Source organism: Chionomys nivalis, chromosome 15, assembly GCF_950005125.1.
Source record: "Chionomys nivalis chromosome 15, mChiNiv1.1, whole genome shotgun sequence".
Taxonomy (NCBI): Eukaryota; Metazoa; Chordata; class Mammalia; order Rodentia; family Cricetidae; genus Chionomys; species Chionomys nivalis.
This window is the reverse complement of record NC_080100.1, coordinates 20099416-20117962: the sequence shown is the minus strand read 5'-3', so window position 1 is coordinate 20117962 and position 18547 is coordinate 20099416. Positions and strand designations below refer to the sequence as shown.

Below are 18547 nucleotides of genomic sequence, written 5' to 3'. Positions count from 1 at the left end.
ACTTTTGTATTTACCCAAGAATGGAATTTTGAAATCATGTACTATTTTATCTTTCAAGGAACTGATTTTTCCCCCAAGTGATTGCAGTTTTATATTCATTACAGCAGTGTATGTGTTCCTATTCTTCTTACAAAAGCATTTTAATTAAAATTTTTGCTGTATGTGTGGTATAGCGCACACACATGCTTGTGCACACCAGAGGCCCGCCGAGGACACGAGGATCTTCCTCTGCTGCTTTCTGTCTTGCTGCATCAAGACAGCATCTCCAGCTGAAGCTCGCTGCTGCGAAGCTGACTGACTAGCAAGTCCAGACTCTCCCTGTCTCTGTCAGGACTGGAGTCAGACGTGCACAGTTATGGCCAGCTTTTTTCATAGGCGCTGGGAGTTTAAACCAGGTCCTAGAGCTTTCACAGCAAGCTACCTTTCCACTGAGCCCTTGCCCAGCCCCGTTCCTGTGTTTTTATGTGGTTGGCCACCCTAGGTGCTATGAAATATCTTAGCTCCCTGATGTGTCATGGTGGTCAGTATCGATTCATGTGCGTATGGCCATTTGCAAGATACCTGTTCATATCTCTCTCATATCTTTATTAATTTTAGTTATTTTTTATTAATGATTTAGTATTCATCTATATTCTAAATGAGTCTCTTATAGCTACATGATTATAGATACAAAGTCTTCTTTCTAAAGATTGCCTTTTATTCTCCTGATGTCCTTGGAGACAAAGAAATCTTAATGAAGTCCAATTTATCCTTTATTGTTTTGCTTGTGATTTTGGGGTTATGCCTAGAAAACCGTTCCCAGCTGTAAAATAACAAAGATATGCTCACTTCTTTAATGGTCTTTGTAGTTTTATCTCATTTGTGTTGGTTTTGAAATCCACTTTGAGTTGAGTTTGGATGTGGTTTGATGTAGGGGCCATTCCATTGTTTTTTTTGTTTGGTTTGTTTTTTGTTTTTTCTGGTTTTGGTTTATTTTTTTTTTTTGTATCAAGTTATTGAACACCATTTGCTGCAGAGACTCTGACACCCTGATGCAAATATGCAGGCTTGTTTTGGGACTTGTTCCTCATTCTGAGGATCTGGGTCAGCCCTTGTGCCAGCACCACACCGTCAGGAAGTTTTGAGTTATTGATCTATAGTTTTTCTTCCCTATGATATTTTTTATTTGGTTTATTATGGTAATATTGGCCACTGGTTGATTTTTCTTATTTCTTGATTTCACAAATATCTTTATTAATGTCTTCATTTTTGTTTGGCTTCCAGTTTCTGGAGAATCTGGGGAGGAAGTGGTCTGGATCTATATGAACTCCGCATCATGTTATGGCTTAAATGTGAAATGTCCCCTATAGGTCCGTGTGTTTGAACACTTGGTCCCCAGTGATACTGTTTAGAACATTGTGCAGCCTTTAAGAAGTGGGACTTACCTGGAGCAAATGGGTGTTATGAGTAGGCCTTGAGGTTTCATAGCCCGCTTCCTGTCCTTCAGTGCTTCCTGGTAGCAGACACAGTGTGACCAGCCACACTACGCCTGATGGTTTGCCGTCTACACCATGACTTCCTGCGTCTGCTCACAATACGCCCTCCTTGGCTCAGGTTGCCTCTTGCCAGGTGTGTGGTGCAGACCCCTTGAAAACGGAATAGAGTGGCGTCTGGCTGGCTGACACGGCACCCAGGTTTAGCAGGAGGGTTATTTTAGTGTGAAGTAGAGCAGACTGGATCCCAAAGCCAGTTGAGGAGATTGCCTGAGGGAAGCTTCCTTTTCATAGTGGGAAGTGGAAATGTTTAATCGTGTTGGCTGCCATTCTGTCTGTCTAGGTTCATGTGGAGGAGGGAGATGAGAGCTAAGGCAGTTGCTTCAGAGGCTGCTTTCCTCCACAGCCTCTTTTTCTATCTGTCTTCACACAGCTTGATGGATTCTTGGATTCCCGAAGTGCTTGGGACCAGAAATATTTAAGAATGGTTCAGAGTTTGTATTGCTTAAACATTTTTGGATTACGGCATTGATTTTATCACTTTGAGTAGCTCTAATCCTAAAATCTAAAATTCCAAAATCCAAAATTTTTAAAAGCACTGATATGATTGATTAAAAAGCTGAGTTCTAGTTTTGTCTCTTTTGCTGTGATCAAAATAATAATAATAATAGTCTGACCAAAAGCAGTTTCGGGGGAGGAAAGGGTTTGTTTGAGCTTACAAGTTACAGTCCTTCATTGAAGGGAGTCAGGGTAGGAATCTAGCAGGAACTTGAAGTAGGAACCATTTCCATTTCACCGTATTATGTCATGGAATCCAGATGACAGTTTTATACATTTTATTACATTTTTGTTTATAGGGCAGGGCACACATACTGTGGTGTGTGTGTGTGTGTGTGTGTGTGTGTGTGTGTAGGTTAGAGAACTTAACAAGGAGTAGGCACTTTCCTTCCACCATGTGGATCCAGGGATCCAGCTCAGCCCATGAAGCTTGGCAGCCAGTGCCCTTACTTACTCAGCTTCCCACTGGCCTGAGGTAACCAGATGTTTGTTGTTTTAATTTGTTATGGGTGTTTTGCCTGAATGTGTGTCTCTGCACCATGTACGTGGCTGATCGCTGTGGAGGCCAGAAGAGAGTGTCAGGTCTCCTGACATCAGAGTTACAGACAGTTGTGAACCATCATGAGGGTGCTGTAATCGAACATGGGTCCTCTGGAAGAGCATCCAGTGCTCTTAGCCACTACGTCATCTCTCCAGCCCCTCATGACCAGTTCTTAATAAGAGGACTCCTACACAATTCCCTAACAAAGCACATCACAGGTGAAAATATGGCATATCCTCCACCACAGTTGTTGGTATGTAAATTACATCTTTTGATGGCACTCATTGGTCAGATCTCAAGAGGACTTTGTTGTTATTGTCCCCCTTCTCCTCTTCTATTAAAGGAGATGGGTTCTGTGGGGATGTGCCTGTCTCTAGGGCATGCCTAGCGTTCATAACATTGGATTCCATTCCCAGAGAATGTAGTAGGGTGAGTGTGTGTGATTGTGAACAAGAATGTGGGGGGGGGCCAGATTTTAACCATGGCAAAAAGAATGATGTCAGAATTACGTATGACATGACCTCAGAATTATGTTGTTTCTGAATTGACTCTTGAAGCTTCAGTGCAGACAGCAGCTAAGATCCAAACCTGAGGTAGCAAACAGATGACTGACTGCAGCCGCAGCCTAGAGGAAGCTGGCAGAAGGCTGTCGTGTTCTTTTCCTTTTGCCGTGTCGCTGTGGTGTTTGTAGATGTAGCGTTGACCTTATGTGTCTGATCTGAAAGACCCTCCTGGCCTCAGCCGCAGGCTGTGCTGCGTGGCTGCTGCTAGTGTCTGCAGCTGTGCAGCCGCAGGAGCCCTGCTTGAGGAACTTCACACACATTTAATTCCACAGACATTTGTCCAGAGTCTTTTAGTTGGAGGCAGTTTGTAGGTGTTTTAGGAAATCCAAAATCAAGTTCCACAAAACCCCCACTCATCAGGAGGCACAGTTGCCTGGGGTAGGACGAGAATGCCAGACCTGAATTATGTAGGAGACTCCGCTAAGTGCTTGTGAAGATCAGAAGTGAAGCGTGCTAACTGCCAAGGGGCTCGGGATAGACGAGGCAGTTGTTCCGGGATTCTAGGTCAGTTTTGTGCTGTGCACTTGAATAATTGAGTTGATTTTAAACTGTTTGCGCTCTCCCTTGTTGTCTCTTAGCTGCTGTTACAGATGGCATGGAGTTGTCACAGCTTCTCAGAAGCAGTTGCTCACTTTGAAGCACACTTCCCAAGAGTCTACAAGTTGATGGTTGGGTCTCAAGCAAGGGGTTAAGTAGAGATGTTTCTAATACTGATTGAGGGGAGAAGAATGGAGGCCCCTGAACTAGAACTTTGGTCCACCAGGTTCTTGACCAAACTTCTGTTGCGGTGTTCTGAATCCTCTGTGCCCACCCTGCAGAACCATTAGGAGTGACCGGCCACATTCTGCCTGTTTTCCTTTGAGCCGCTGTCGCGTTAGACATCTTCCTACCTCTGACGTCTCAGTTTGAGATCTTAGCTGTTGTCTGCTCCAAAGCTTCCACCAACCAAGCAAAGGCTGTGCAGTCCTCCTGACCTGGCCCTGGACTAGGTTTCCAGGCATGTATGTTGTCTTCATGTGGTGAGCCATAGGCTTTCTTGTTCCTCACGTGCCACGTGACATTTTATATTTGCTTCTCGAATGTCCAGATGGCCTCGTGAAATCCTGCTGGTGTTTTTACACGACACTGTCCTATTCTTTTGTGTATTGTGCTCATGCTTCAACACTCATTCCCTAGACAGTGAGGGTTTTAAAGGTCCATGATCCTATTTTTTCTCTCCTTTTCATTTTGTAACCTTTCACAAAGAAGACTCTTCAATAGATAAATATTAAAACAAAGAATTACTGTTCCCAGTAATTACTATCTGTGTGGTACAGGTGTGTGTACACATGTGTGCAGATGCACATTTGTGTGTGTGTGTCTAGACCAAAAGTCAGTGTCTTCTGTTACTCTCTACCAAGCACTGTACACATGATGCATACGAGTTCAGTGGGTCTGAGATTTGATGAGGCTGCGACCTCTCCTTTCTTAAGTCCAGCTATATACAGTGAGTCCTGAGTCGGGTACCAGTTTCCCCTGACTTTCAAGGCCTACCAGTCTCTACTTGAGACATGAAATGTGAAAGGAAAAGTGTGTGTCCGCTCCTTGAATTTGGTCCATACAAAGACAGTTTTTCTTGGAATAAATGGTACCTTAGACAGTTTGCTAGTATAGAGAGATTGTTTATTTTTTAAGGTGCATTGAAGTTTTTAGATGAAATTTGAGGTATACATGTGACAGATAATTCCAGTTTTATAATGGCTCTGTTAATTCAGTTCTCAAAATCAGACAGTGTACTACTCAGCAGAAATCTGATGCTGGATCTCGCTTTGTTGATAAAGAAGAGGATTAAAGCATGAACAGTGGAGGGACAAGGCTTGCCGTTGCTGTAAGCTCTGATAACTTAGTCTGTACCTTAGTTACTGTCCTGCTGCTGTGTCAGTCACCATGACCAAGGCAGCTTAGCAAAGCGTTTGATTTGAGGCTCATGGTTCCAGAGGGCGAGTTTACAACCATTTTGGTGGGAGTAGGGCAGTCGGGTGGTGCTAGAACTGTAGTTGAGAGCTTGCAGTGTTGCCACAGGTAGGAAGCAGAGAACTCACTGAGAGTGGTGTGGGCTTTTGAAACCCCAAAGCCTACCCTCAGACGCATGTCCTCCAACAAGGCCACACCTTCTAATACTGTCCAGATTGTCCCCCAACTGGGGACCAAGTGTTCCTATCTGTGAGTGTGGGGGTCATTCTCATTCAAAATACTACACTGTCCATTTTCTAGATAAACTGTTGGGTTAGGAACTGACCAACATAATAGTAACCAGAGTGGAATTCAGTCCCCGTGTTTGGTTTGGTTTATTGCCAGAGTTTAGTCATAATGTGGAAATAGAAAACCAAAGCCAGATATGGGCAGGTTATTTTTTTATTATTAATTTTTCTTTTTTTAATGAATGGTAAACTTGCTATTGAACGGACCTTTTTAGAACTGTTGATCATGAATTTTAACTGAACAGTCCAATTTCTGGTAATTAAAATACTAGACATAGTCACTGTCTCTATGAAGGTTTAAAAGAAATTATAGTAAAAGTTATGCTGAGCCGGGCAGTGGTGGCACACGCCTTTAATCCCAGCACTCGGGAGGCAGAGGCAGGTGGATCTCTGTGAGTTCGAGGCCAGCCTGGTCTACAAGAGCTAGTTCCAGGACAGGAACCAAAAAGCTATGGAGAAACCCTGTCTCGAAAATAAAAAAAAAAAAAAAAAAAAAAAAAAAAAAAAAAGTTATGCTGGTGAGGTGTCATTTAAAATCACACATGATTTGTCAGCTCCCGTTCTTTAACCAGGTGTCATCATCTTATTTGCTGATAAAGCTGCAGTTGGGATATGGTTTATCTTTTACCCCAAACTCCTGACAGGGCTCCCTGTTTTCACATCAGGTTGTTTTGGCTGTGTAATACTTAGAATTGTTAGGGGAAAAATCTGTCAGAGGAAATGGGATTTTTTTTCATGGCTTATGAAACAGAACAGTGTAATTTTTTTTCTTTTGAAAATCTTCCTATTCCGCTCTTAATTTGCATGTGTTTGTGTAAGAAGAGAGACATACATGGAAGCGTATAAAGAAACAGACCAAGTGTTATTCTGTAGCACAGGATGGCGCTTTGAGTGCTGGGATTACAGACTTGCACCAACATGCTTGGCTCAATTGCAAAACACCATATAATCTTCCTAGTCACTCTGGGGTATTACAGTAGTAAACAAAACCCAAAAAGTGTTCTTCAAGATGTGTAAAATTAAGAATCGGAGAAATCTTTTATAGGACTGAGCTGCTTTACATATGTGTGTATGTGTAATAGATGCATGCATGTACTCTTTGTATGTGTAATAGATGCATGCATGTACTCTTTGTATGTGTAATAGATGCATGCGTGTACTCTTTGTGTGTGTATGTGTAATAGATGCATGCGTGTACTCTTTGTGTATGTGTAATAGATGCATGCGTGTACTCTTTGTGTATGTGTAATAGATGCATGCATGTACTCTTTGTATGTGTATGTGTAATAGATACATGCGTGTACTCTTCGTGTGTGTATGTGTAATAGATGCATGCGTGTACTCTTTGTGTGTGTGTGTATGTGTAATAGATGCATGTGTGTACTCTTTGTATGTGTGTATGTGTAATAGATGCATGTGTGTACTCTTTGTATGTGTGTGTGTAATAGATGCATGCGTGTATTCTTTGTGTGTGTATGTGTAATAGATGCATGCGTGTACTCTTTGTATGTGTATGTATGTGTAATAGATGCATGTGTGTACACTTTAAAGAATCAGTGAGATCAAGAATTCCGCAGCATAGGCATAAATTGATATATATGCTTAGTTTTCTCTCAGTCTTTACTTTCCACTATTGGCTATTCCTGAAGTAGTAGGGGCACTACTGAGAATCGAGGGTTTCAGGTTCAGCTCGGGTGCTCTGTCACGGAGCTACACCCTAACTGAATATCCTTTTCATGTAAATATAAGGCATCAATTGAGATGAGGTTTCAGGGACTTCTTTATAGATGTTGTTTTATCATAGAAACAAAGTATGCTCTATATACTGGGGAGAGGAGTGTCTACGTTGAGGAGGGGCATCATCAGGCAGGTTGTCATAGAGATTTTCCTGAACCTTGAGGGATAAACTGGATTTTCTGTGTATCCGAGTGCAGAGGGACAGAGAGTAGAAAGTTCTTGGGAGGGAGAAAGCCTGGCTTAAAGAGGGGCAGTGATTGACTGTTCTCTGAAGGGCCCCTCTCGGAGACTCTCTGGGGGTTTGGAGCAGGAGGCCAGCACACAGGTGGGAGAAGACAGCAACAGGTGATGAGGTGGCAGATAGGTCATGCCTGTCTGCAAGGACTAGATCTGGTTGAGTGTGGAGGTGAGGTAATCAGATGCTGTCTCGGGAACTCTTCTGGAATGTACTCCTCTTAGGCTCAGCGGGTAGCAGAGTGGAGACACCATATTCAGTTTGATAGCACCTGGCTTCTCGGAGCTTTCTCGTCTTGTTTTCAGGGGAAAGAAGCCTTGGGTTAGAACGTTCGAGCCATGTAGTATGATGGGATGGAACCCATTCTTGCCTTCTGTCTTAGTCTCTGTTGCTGAGAAGAGACACCATGACCAAGACAGTGCGACACTTGGGAAAGGAAGTGTTTGATGGGGCTTGCTTACAGTTTTCAGAGGTTTCATTCATTATCCTCATGGTGGGGAGCATAAGGGCTTGCAGGCAGTCACTGAAACAATAGCTAAGAATTGTATCCTGACCTGTAAGGAGAGGCAGACTGGGCCTGGCATAGGCTTTTGGAACCTCAGAGTCCACCACTTCCTCAGAGACACACTTCCTCCAACAAGGCCACACCTCCTAATCCTTAGAATCCTTTCAAATGGTGCCACTCTCTGGTGACTAGGGACTCAAATATCTGAGCCTGTGGAGGCCATTCTCAGTCAAACCACACCTTCCTACTAGGTAGGACCTGATGCCCTCAGGATAAGCTAGGATAGCCAGAGCTCTTGAGTATGAGAGGTAAGTCTGTAAGGTGTTTAGTGAACTAACCCAATGTTTCTTTTTTTGAAAAGATAGGGAGAGAAAGTAAATGCTATTTTTTTATAGAAGCTTTTTAAAATTACATTTATGTATGGTGCACACGCATGTGTTCGTGTCATGGCACATCTATGGAGATCAGCGGACGATTTATGGGAGTCATTCTCTCCTTCTATTATGTAGGCCCCAGGATTCATACTTGGTGACCAGCCATCCTGGCAACATTATTCGTTATCCTTTGAGCCATTTCATTGGCCCTAAATGTGCTTTTTAAAATCATCTTTTAAATTTTCATTGTAGGATTAATCACAACGAAAGATTGGAGTTCCTGGGAGATGCTGTCGTTGAGTTTCTGACCAGGTAAGTAGGTCTTTCCCCACGCAGCCCCCCAGGAATTACATTTGCTAAGTTGCATGCTTACTATGTTACCTCCTTTGTAATTAGCAAGCAAGGCACTGGGACACTGTGTATTTTCTCTTCTGAAGAGCTTAAAAGCCACATGTCTGTGGCTCTTGCCCTGACAACTGCTCTTGCTGCTGCTGCTGTAATGAGTGGATTACAAGATGAAAGGCCGGTGTTCCTGTCCTGTCAAGCATGTGTTAAAGTTGCTTACAGCCACAGGATTTCGGCCGCTCCTCGACTGGTGCTACAGAGCTTTTATTCCTCTGGAAAGGGAAGGATGATATTTTAAAATGTCATTTCATCTTCCAGGATTTGCCTTTGATCCTGTTCTGTCTTTCTAATCTTGAGGGAAGTAAAGCTTACAAGTAATTTTAATGACTGGGTGTGTGTGAACCACGGTGTGAATGTGTCTGTGACCTGCACAAGAGTGTTCCAAGGCTCTTCTAAGGTTTTTGATTGGTGGTAGGGACTGGAAAGTGCATTTTGTCTCTCCCTGCTCCTAATCTTCCCTTAGGGAGGTGACACAGGCTTCCCCTGCCACTGTCGTCTTGAGCTGTCTTATTCTCTAGGTCAGTGGTTTTCCGAAGAAAGGCACAAAGAGAAGGAGCCGGTTCCTATTACTCCAAGACTAGTGAGCGTTGCTGTTCTGGTGGGCAGCAGGTCTGATGAGCTGGTGTGCCATAGGACAGAGCGGCTGCACTGTGTGACCTCACCCCTGGCCATAGTGTCACTGCTCCGCTCTTGGTGACTGTGATTTTGGGCACTGCGCCACTACATTGCCACGCAGGGCTTCCCAGGATTGTCTTCAGGGTCCACCCATAATCCCACTGGACTTTCAGATGTTTGCTCCATTAGTCACAAACAGTGTGACAGATTGTATCTTTATCAAATTTCAGGGAAATTCTTTTTTTTGGTTTTGGAGCTGTGATTTTACTCTCTATCCCTGACTGGCTTACAATTCACCATATACACCAGGCTGGCTTTGAACTTGTGATTCTCTTGTCTCTAGAATGCTAGAATTACAGATATGTGCGCTACATCTACCTCCAGGGAACTCTTAACAGAAGTATGTGGACATATGAGTAGATGTTGCTGTTGGAGATTTAGTGTAAATAACCTGTTCAAGGTTTCAAGGTCACCTCAGAGCAACTACTAACTGCTGCAGACACAGCGTCACCTCTGTTGCAGAGCCACAGACTGTTTTGTGATGCATATTTGCATGCTAGATTATGTTCTTTTTTTTTTCCAACAGTGTCCACCTGTACTATTTGTTTCCTAGTCTGGAAGAAGGCGGCTTGGCAACCTATCGGACGGCCATCGTTCAGAACCAGCACCTGGCCATGCTTGCGAAGGTAGTGTGACCCACCCGAAGCCTTTGCCTGGGCCTGACATTCTTGGCCACAGAATCCTGCAGTGGGCTGATCCTACTTGGAAGTATATTGGGGAATCGTACTTTATGGACCAGACTATGGTGGGAGTTTGCCTGTTTGTTCTGGTCTGTTACCTTTGTGGATTTCACCAGCAGCTAATGAACTCCACAGTGAGGTAACTTGAAAACAGATGAGAAAGAAATTGACAGATGTACGTGAACAGGCTCAACAATTGGGAGAAAGTAACATGGGAGGAATGCAAAAGCAATTATTGTATATTTTATAGAATATTTCTGTATTATATTTGTTATTAATTTTTGTAAATAGGCAGAATTAAAGCTCTGAACAAAATTCTTCAGATAGTTCACATCCATAGGGATACTTTTTACAGCTTTAAGAATCTCCAAAATCATAAATCCTATTAGTTAAGATTTAGGATTTAGGCTGTCTGCTTGCTTCATTGACTTAGCTGAGTGACTGCCAGAACCTCTACTTAATTCAGACTTGTGCTAAGATTTTATAGTTTTGGTTTGATCTGGCGTTTCTCTTTCCATGTGATGTCTTACAGTAATGCATAGCCAATAGGAACATGGATGCCTTGGTCCCCTGAGGGTTCTGTCCCCCTTTTCTTACACACTGGGTGGCGGGAGATGAGTTGTTCTCTCCCATATAGTTTCCACCATGCATGCTGATTGTGAGAATTAAATGAGATTATGAGTTTTCATGAATCTGTTTGAAGTGGGTTTCGTGATCCTTGTTCATAGAAGTCATGCAAACGTCAATAAATTTGTAGCATCTAGTTACTTTTCACATTGTTTATCATTGTTCTTAAGATAAATTCTCACATATTGTAGGCCTTTGCTTTTATGCAGCAACAGAAAGAATGGAGGCTCTTAAGTCCTAGACATCAGCATCTACTGGAAAAGCTTTTCTTTGCTTGTGCCTTCAGTAGTCTGTGTCCCCTCCTCTTTCACTTTGATATGAAGTGGAAAAGACTAGTTCTTTGATTGACGTGTTGATTCACCTTGTCAGGGTGTTAATATTAAAAACGTAGCAAATATTAGCCTCTGGCTTTTAAATATTTATTTGTTTATTATGTATACAGTATTCTTCCTGCAGGTCTCATTACAGATGGTTGTGAGCCACCATGTGGTTGCTGGGAATTGAACTCAGGACCTTTGGAAGAGCAGGCAATGCTCTTAACCGCTGAGCCATCTCTCCAGCCCCTAGCCTCTGGTTTTTGTGTTGGCAAGAAAGCATTATTTTACTGTAGTACCATCATGACAGTGTACAGTGGTAGGCTGCCAACCGCTGTTGGTGACATTTGAGACTGTAAAGCAGAATGTCTGCTGGGAAACTGTACTCAGCAAGGTAAGCAAACATGAATATAGCAGCCTTCCAGTGAGGGATGTCCAAGGGCTGTGTAAACTGTTTTGGCGCTTACCTGGTTTGTCAAATGCTTCCTGGTGGCGGATATTCATGTGACTGGGAGTATATAGTAACCAAGAGCTGTCAGCCCATCCACCCTTGTTTCTCTTCAGTTTGGGGCAGAGTGGAATTGCTCAACTATTCCCCAAACACTTAGAGGTATGACAGAGGGATGATATTGACCAGCTGTAGAAATTGCCATAGCCTCAAGGCAAGTCGTTATGTAACACATTGAATCTATACAGAGCCATGAGGTTCGACTGGCTGGCCAGTTCTCCCACTGGGGAATTCTGTATGGTCTTATTTCACCAAACCCACCCTCATCAGATTCCAAGTACTGAGAATATGGTGTCTACAACTAAGCCTGGTGCCTTTGCTTTGATTTCTGAAGTTGCTTATTTCTTAGGCTAATATACAGTTAACTATAGTCTTTGTAGAAGCAGACACAAGTTAAAGGAATATTTTCTTACAAAGTTCCTCAGGCTGGAATTAGACGATTGGTCCCTCACCACCCAACTTCCAGGTAGTGTTTATCTCCAGCAGAAGGCCATGGCAGGCCCACCTTTTTCTAAAGCGGTGACCCTGAAACCCTTGGGCAGCTGGCACTGCCGTGAGTCAGGCCCATCGGATCTAGTGCCCGCTCTCATTTAAGAGTTCTGCTAGCGCCTCCATAGGATACGAGAGTGGGGAGGATGAGAAGCTGGAAATTCTCAGTGCTCCAGAGTAATTGTTTCTAACATAAACATGCAGGCTGCAGTCTGCTCTCAAGCAGGACTCCAGACATAGCACGCAATTGTATTTCCCAGTGAGGCTGCAGAACAGATGAAGTGTACAGATTTTAGTGTAAACTCTGGCACACTGGGATCAAGGGTTTTTTGTTTTGCTTTGTATTTTTAAAGGAACTTTCGACTATTATATTTGTGCTAGTCAAAACTGATATGAATATATTTTATACTAGATTCTTAGCAGGGTTTCCAGTATAAATGGATATGGGCGCTTAACAGAGAGTGAGTATAATATGAATGTCTGTGATCCAAAAACTGATGAGATTCCAACTGTGTTAGGTTGTTCAGAAGCTTGTGTCTTATTCCATATTATGTTTCATGCTTTTGTTTGCTGAATATCTTTAATTTTTTTATGGAAGTTAAAACTGATTTATTACATGTTTATGTAATATTTATGACTTAGAGAGTCTATTGCTGTGAAGAGACACCATGACCATGGTAACTCTTATTAAAAAAAATTTTAAAAAAAGCATTTAATTGGGACTGGCTTACAATTTCAAAGGTTTGTCCATTTTTGTTATGGCAGGAAGCATGGTGGATTACAGGCAGATATGGTACTAGAGAAGGAGCCAAGAGTTCTATATCTGGTTCTGTAGGCAGCAGGAAGAGAATGCCACACTGGGTGTGGCTTGAGCATTTGAGACCTCAAAGTCCATCCCCTATGATAGGCTTCCTCCAACAAGGCCATAGCTCCTAATAGTGCTACTCCCTATGGGCCTGTGGAGGCCTTTTTTACTCATACCACCACAATTTGTATCTTTCTCCTTCTGTGAAAAATACTACTTGAGTCTCAGGGATTTTTAAGGAAGAATTCATTTGTTTGGGACTAGCTTTATTTAAAGTTCTTATATTGTGTATCAGGATATGAAATGAGTCAATGTGGAAATCAAGGTAAAGGGAGAAGCCAGAGTCTGAATTAGAAGATGAAGACCCTGTCTCCAAATTGTTATCGACCCCCCAAAGGAAAGAAACCACATTAAGGGAGAGGAATGGAAAGGTCGTAAAATGTAGCCCAGTGTAAAGGAAGTAGACACTAATGGATTAATATTGCTATTCCTCATCCTGGGACACACTTTCTCTAAGGCTACACCCACAAAGAAACACTATTAAGTACAGATGATATTCTCAAAACCCTTAAAACTAATCCTGTAATTACATGGCAGGCAGATCTCAGTGAGCCCGAGAGAGATGGGCATGGGAGCCTCCGAAAGGGGGCACGTGTGCAAAACACAGCTCCTGGAATTCTCACCCAGTTAGCTATTTAGAGCTGAAAGTATTTTTGAAGTCCACCTGTTCTGTATGGTACAGACATCATCTGCATCACGTATTTCTGGAACCAAAGAGGCAAGACTCTTGGCTAGACCTTCGGGTTGGGTTTGTATCTTCTGGGTGAGCCCAGATGCCCATGTTCTTGTAGCAGGATCTCTTTTTAGTGTAGTCTCATACTAGGTTTGTACTTGGGTTTGAAAAGTCAGATCCCTCCCAGTCATTTCTGACCCCAGATCTGCCTGGGGACTTTGGGGGATCCTTCAGTTGGTCAGGACTGAAGCGTGTGGGTTTCTAATGAACAGTGCTGAGCACCCGATAAACTTGCAGAGGGTCACGGTGTTTACCACCGCTCCCTTCCCCATGAGATGCAGAGTTATGTTGGCAAAACTGTCTCACTTTCTGTCATTTTGGATTTTGCAGAAACTTGAACTGGATCGATTTATGCTGTATGCCCATGGGCCGGACCTGTGTAGAGAATCAGACCTCCGGCATGCAATGGCCAATTGTTTTGAAGCATTGATAGGTAATTTCTGTTTAAAATCTGCTTCTTGCATGTGTTGAGCTTGTTGGACAGTGCATGAATTGTAGAATTGTAGAATGAATTCAGTGTAGAAGCTTACAATAGAATTATTTGTTCTAAAGCCCACCACCTTGTGCTGTAGTTATTTAGTGTCTCCAAGAATCAATCATGCTTTCTACTTATTGTGCTCTTCGTCTGATGTCATGCTTACTATTTCCTGGATTGGAGCGAATTAGCAAGGAGATGGCTTGCTTTCTAGCTTTGACATGCATACACATACAAGGAGACAGGAGCTAAATTGCTAATAAGATCTCAGTTTGCTTCTGAACATGTTTTAACTTGTTTACAAGATTTTCTGTTTTCAGTATCATGAAAAGAAAACAAGAGCTTTTTAATTCTTAGGTCTTGGAACTTCTGTTTGTTTTTGCAAAACAAGACTGATAGAGGTACTTCTCACCCAGGCTTTATAACTACAGCATATGGTACAGGGAAATGAACGGAAAATTAGCTGCTAATTGAAATATACTTTACAATACAATGTTATGGTTGATCGACAGTTTCTTGATTTTTAAGTAAACAATTAAGTACATGTTGTTTCTCAGAATCCTTTGTCTGATATGTGTCTTTGGCGAATAATCCAATCTCTGATCCTTATTGTCCCTGTCAGAGATGGAGATAGTGTCACTTCCTCAAGGGGGTCTTGAAGGAATCATTCCAGTCATGCAGCGTCCTGTTCAGAGTAGTGTTCCACATAGCTGAGCCTTCCGGCCAGTCGGCTAAGAGCCTGAACCCCATCAACCTTCTGACACTTTGTTGAGCTGCCCCATGAAGGGGAAAAGAAGAATGTGGTGTAGTTAGCCTGGCGCCTGCTAGTCCTGAAACCACAGCTGCTGTGGTGTCCATTTTGCTACAGCTATTGAAACTGTTAGTAATATTGATCAAAAGCCTCTTAAACTTTAACATTGCACATGGAAAGGTAGCCAGCCATTCTTGAGACAGAGAGAAGATTTTGATTTCAAGAAAATAAGACTTTTCTACTCCAGGTTTATTTTCCTACCAAGTTAAAATGTAACTATAATGCTAACAGTTTATGATTAATGCTAAATGCATTTGTAATAATACTTTTTAGTGCTTAATTATTTCAAATTAAAAGTGTAACTTATCCTAGTTCTTATTTTCAGAAGTCTTCTTTGGTCTAGACTCTGGCTTTATTTTGTTTTTCTTTCTTAGAGCCATACATATGTTTGTTGTAAAACATGCCCAATAAGAACAGAAATTGAATTGAAGTATTTTCTTTAGTATGGTTAAATATTGTCCCCTTCATAGTGTATATGCCACATGTTCACAAGAATTCATATTTAGCCTCTTCTGCTTGGACATTTTAGTGAATTAACTTTGTGTTTCCATCTGGATTCTAGTACAAAGCATAGCTGAAAGCAGGAAAGTTTCCTTTAAACTCTTCTTACCCCTGGGCTTTCTTCTCTGACTGGTCTTGGCTTGTCTGTTTGCTTTTTGTAAAGCTGTGTAATTTTCTCTGAATATTATATTAACGCTGCCTTCCTTTTGGCATTCGCTTCCTTCCATCTAGGAGCCGTTTACTTGGAGGGCAGCCTGGAGGAAGCCAGACAGTTATTTGGACGCTTACTCTTTAATGACCCGGTATTTATACTCATCTTCTTCCCTCGGCCGTATATCAGGGCAGAAGTTTTGTTCTTTGAAAAGACTGTAGGAGAAACCTAATGCCAGCCCTCTTAGACAGTAGATGTCAGGTACATTAACCTCGGCTCACTCAGCTCTTGCAGATGTGAGAGTTCGCTGGCATTTTTTCCAGGGATTCTTCTTTGACCCAATCACCTTTCTTTGTGGTCTTTTCTAGATTAAATATGCATTACTGATACAGTGAGAAGGCCTGTGTTTTGTTGTTTCTCTTTAATTTTGTACCTTTGAACAAATGGGTACCTACTCCATGCAGGCTTAGGTTTTTTTTTATTTTTATTTTTTGTAAATTAGTAGACTAGAAAACGAATATTTATTTTAGACAGGGGTTTCTGGTGGATCTATGAATAAATCATCTAGGAGAACTTTCTAAACAATTATAATTTTTGAAGACTCTGAAATAGTCTGTTGCTAGTGTTTTAGGCTGTTGATATTGCAGAGACGCCCTGTTACTCTTGCTTGTGCTGCAGCGTCCTCAGTGGCTTCTGTGCCCAAACCAGGCTCACTAGCATTGAAAGGGACAGGCAGCTCTGTATTTCCAATAGCAGTGTCGTCATAATTGAATGAACTGGCCCTTGTGGAGGAGGAAGAACACAGGATGTCAGGATGGTCAGTCCTCAGGAGACCACGCCTTACCTTCTGTCGGGAGTCATCACTGCAGTACTTGAAGTTACAAGTCAATACATTTAAAAATGTGACCTCCATGTTACGTCCAAGAATTTGTTTGCCTAGATATGGATTGATTTTTATATTTGTGTATTTGCTTGTGATAGAATTATCTGCAGATGGTCCATAGTCCTCATTTTATCCTACATACACAAGTAACTGTGTGTCTCGATTTGTGTGTATAGCTGATAGCATAGATTTTAAGACTTTTTTTTCTCAAATTTTAAAATATAGTTCTGATCTTTATTTTGTGTTGGCAATTTCAGCAACCTTTTCGCACCTTTCTCAGTGTTTCCCTCACCTCTGTTTATCCCTGCTCCTTTGTCGTGGCTTAACCTGCACCCACTCCCACGCTCCTTCCCTGCACGTTTGTATCTTGTGTTCTTAATTGGATCTGTTTGTGTTTAGACTTTTTTCCCCTTTAAACTGCTCTGTGCCATTTGTCTACTTAGTGAGTTTATCTTGTATTTCCTGTGCCTAATGCAATGCTGATCTGCCCAGCATTTAATATTTGTTAAAAGGGTGGAATGAAGAAGTGTATAAATGGAAACGCAGAGCCCGAACTTTATCTTACAAATGGAGCGGCTGAGGTTCAGAACTCATTTTGGTGTCTGTTGTAAAACTGAACACAGCCCAGTAATACATAACTTTGGGCTTCAGAGTTTTCATGTATACAAGCTTGGACCTTTTTACTTGATTGATATTTCCAAGTTGGCTTGAATCTACTAGTTATTAAATGGCTGAAACACTGGCGTGCACGCGTGCGTGCGTGTGTGTGTGTGTGAGTGCGTGCATGCATGTGTAATGTTATGAAAATGTAATCAGCCATCCACAGCCAGGAAAGAACTGCAGACAGCTGATGCAGGTTAATGAACTCTGTGTAGCTAAGGGGCGTCTGTGTTAGCAAGGAGAGAGGCATCTGTTAAGGCCAGGCTGGTGCTGAATACTGAGGTTCTTGGTTGGCTGCCATGCGTGAGACCAAATTAAGAGAAGTTTGAAATGGTGTGGTCTGGTGAGAATGTGGTTTAGTAACCTAGTGTCCCCAATAGTTGGTATTCAGGGTGTTGGGTACAGCAAGGCAGGTGAGAGGGCAGTGTTGTCCAGGAGGAAGGCCCTCCAGAGACGTCCTGCTGCTGGGTGAGAAGGGAGCCGTGTGTGCTGCTGGCTCCCTTGACGGCAGTGTCTGTGCTCTCCTTGCAGCCCTTTCAGTAGCAGAGCTGTCTCGTGTGTCCTCCCTCAACTGATTTTTATTTTCTGCAGCAGTGTTTGCTTTTAGTTTGTGAGGCCGTGCAGGCTTACCCAGTGAGTTTACCTGAGGAAGCTTGGGGTTGGTTACCCCACTGGCCCTCCTCCAGCAGTGGAAAGGTATTGCATCGCCTTCCCCACCTTCACCTGCCTTTCCCCTTTGTACATCTGACCCCAGCATCTCTGACCCTGGCCTTTCCCCGGCACTCTAGAAATGGGAAAAGGTATCTCTTCAGGTGGTTTCTGAGCAGCCTGGTGGGTCTTCCACAGACTTACCACTTTCCCATATTTAGTATTGGCCCCGTTACCTTTACTCTCAAACATATTTTGATTTCATTTTTATCTTTAAATCAGAAAGCTTAGAATCTGTCCTGCTCCTAAGCTCTTTTCTTCGTGTCTCCATTCAGTTTTAAAATGTCATCACTGCTGGCTCACATGAGTCCCGGACTGTTTCACTTGAATTGTCCTGCATTCTTCTGAGGCCCCTCAGCCCTCCTTAGTTCGGTCTTTCGTCATGGCAGGTGTGCCGTGTGAGTGACAGGCCTGTCTAGTTTAAGATATTTGATTCCTCGTCTATGCAGACATAACGGTTTGGGTAGGGTTTTGTTGTTTAGACGGGACTCACTATGTAGCCCTGGGAACTCACTCTGTAAACCTGGTAGCCTCAGACTCACAGAGATCCACTTACCTCTCCGTCCTGAGTCCTGGGATTAAAGATGGGCACCACATGCCCACATCTGATGTTTTAAAGCAGGTTCTACCTGTTTTAGTTTCCTTTTTGCCCACGCTTTATGCCACTCCTTAGACATTTTCTTTTTGTGCCTGTATATGGCTGGCTCTCCGTTCTTCCCTCTGCTGGTTTGCTAGATTTTTCATCTTCTTCAAATTGTCTTTGAAGATTTTTCTAACAGCCCCAGGCAGAGTGATGTGGCTTTCCCTCTGGTGCCCACTTCCTCCCATCATGGTGTA

At 42.7% G+C, this 18547-nt stretch overlaps 1 protein-coding gene across 3 annotated transcripts in view; it reads left to right on the top strand.

The window, feature by feature from the left end:
* Window positions 1-18547, top strand: part of Drosha (drosha ribonuclease III) — a 104370-nt gene that overhangs the window by 61595 nt on the left and 24228 nt on the right. For all 3 annotated transcript variants that reach the window (XM_057789564.1, XM_057789562.1, XM_057789563.1), the window contains exons 23-26: window positions 8478-8537; window positions 9832-9931; window positions 13852-13954; window positions 15540-15610. In XM_057789564.1, the coding sequence (XP_057645547.1) occupies window positions 8478-8537; window positions 9832-9931; window positions 13852-13954; window positions 15540-15610 (334 nt within the window). The remainder of the gene's footprint in view (window positions 1-8477; window positions 8538-9831; window positions 9932-13851; window positions 13955-15539; window positions 15611-18547) is intronic.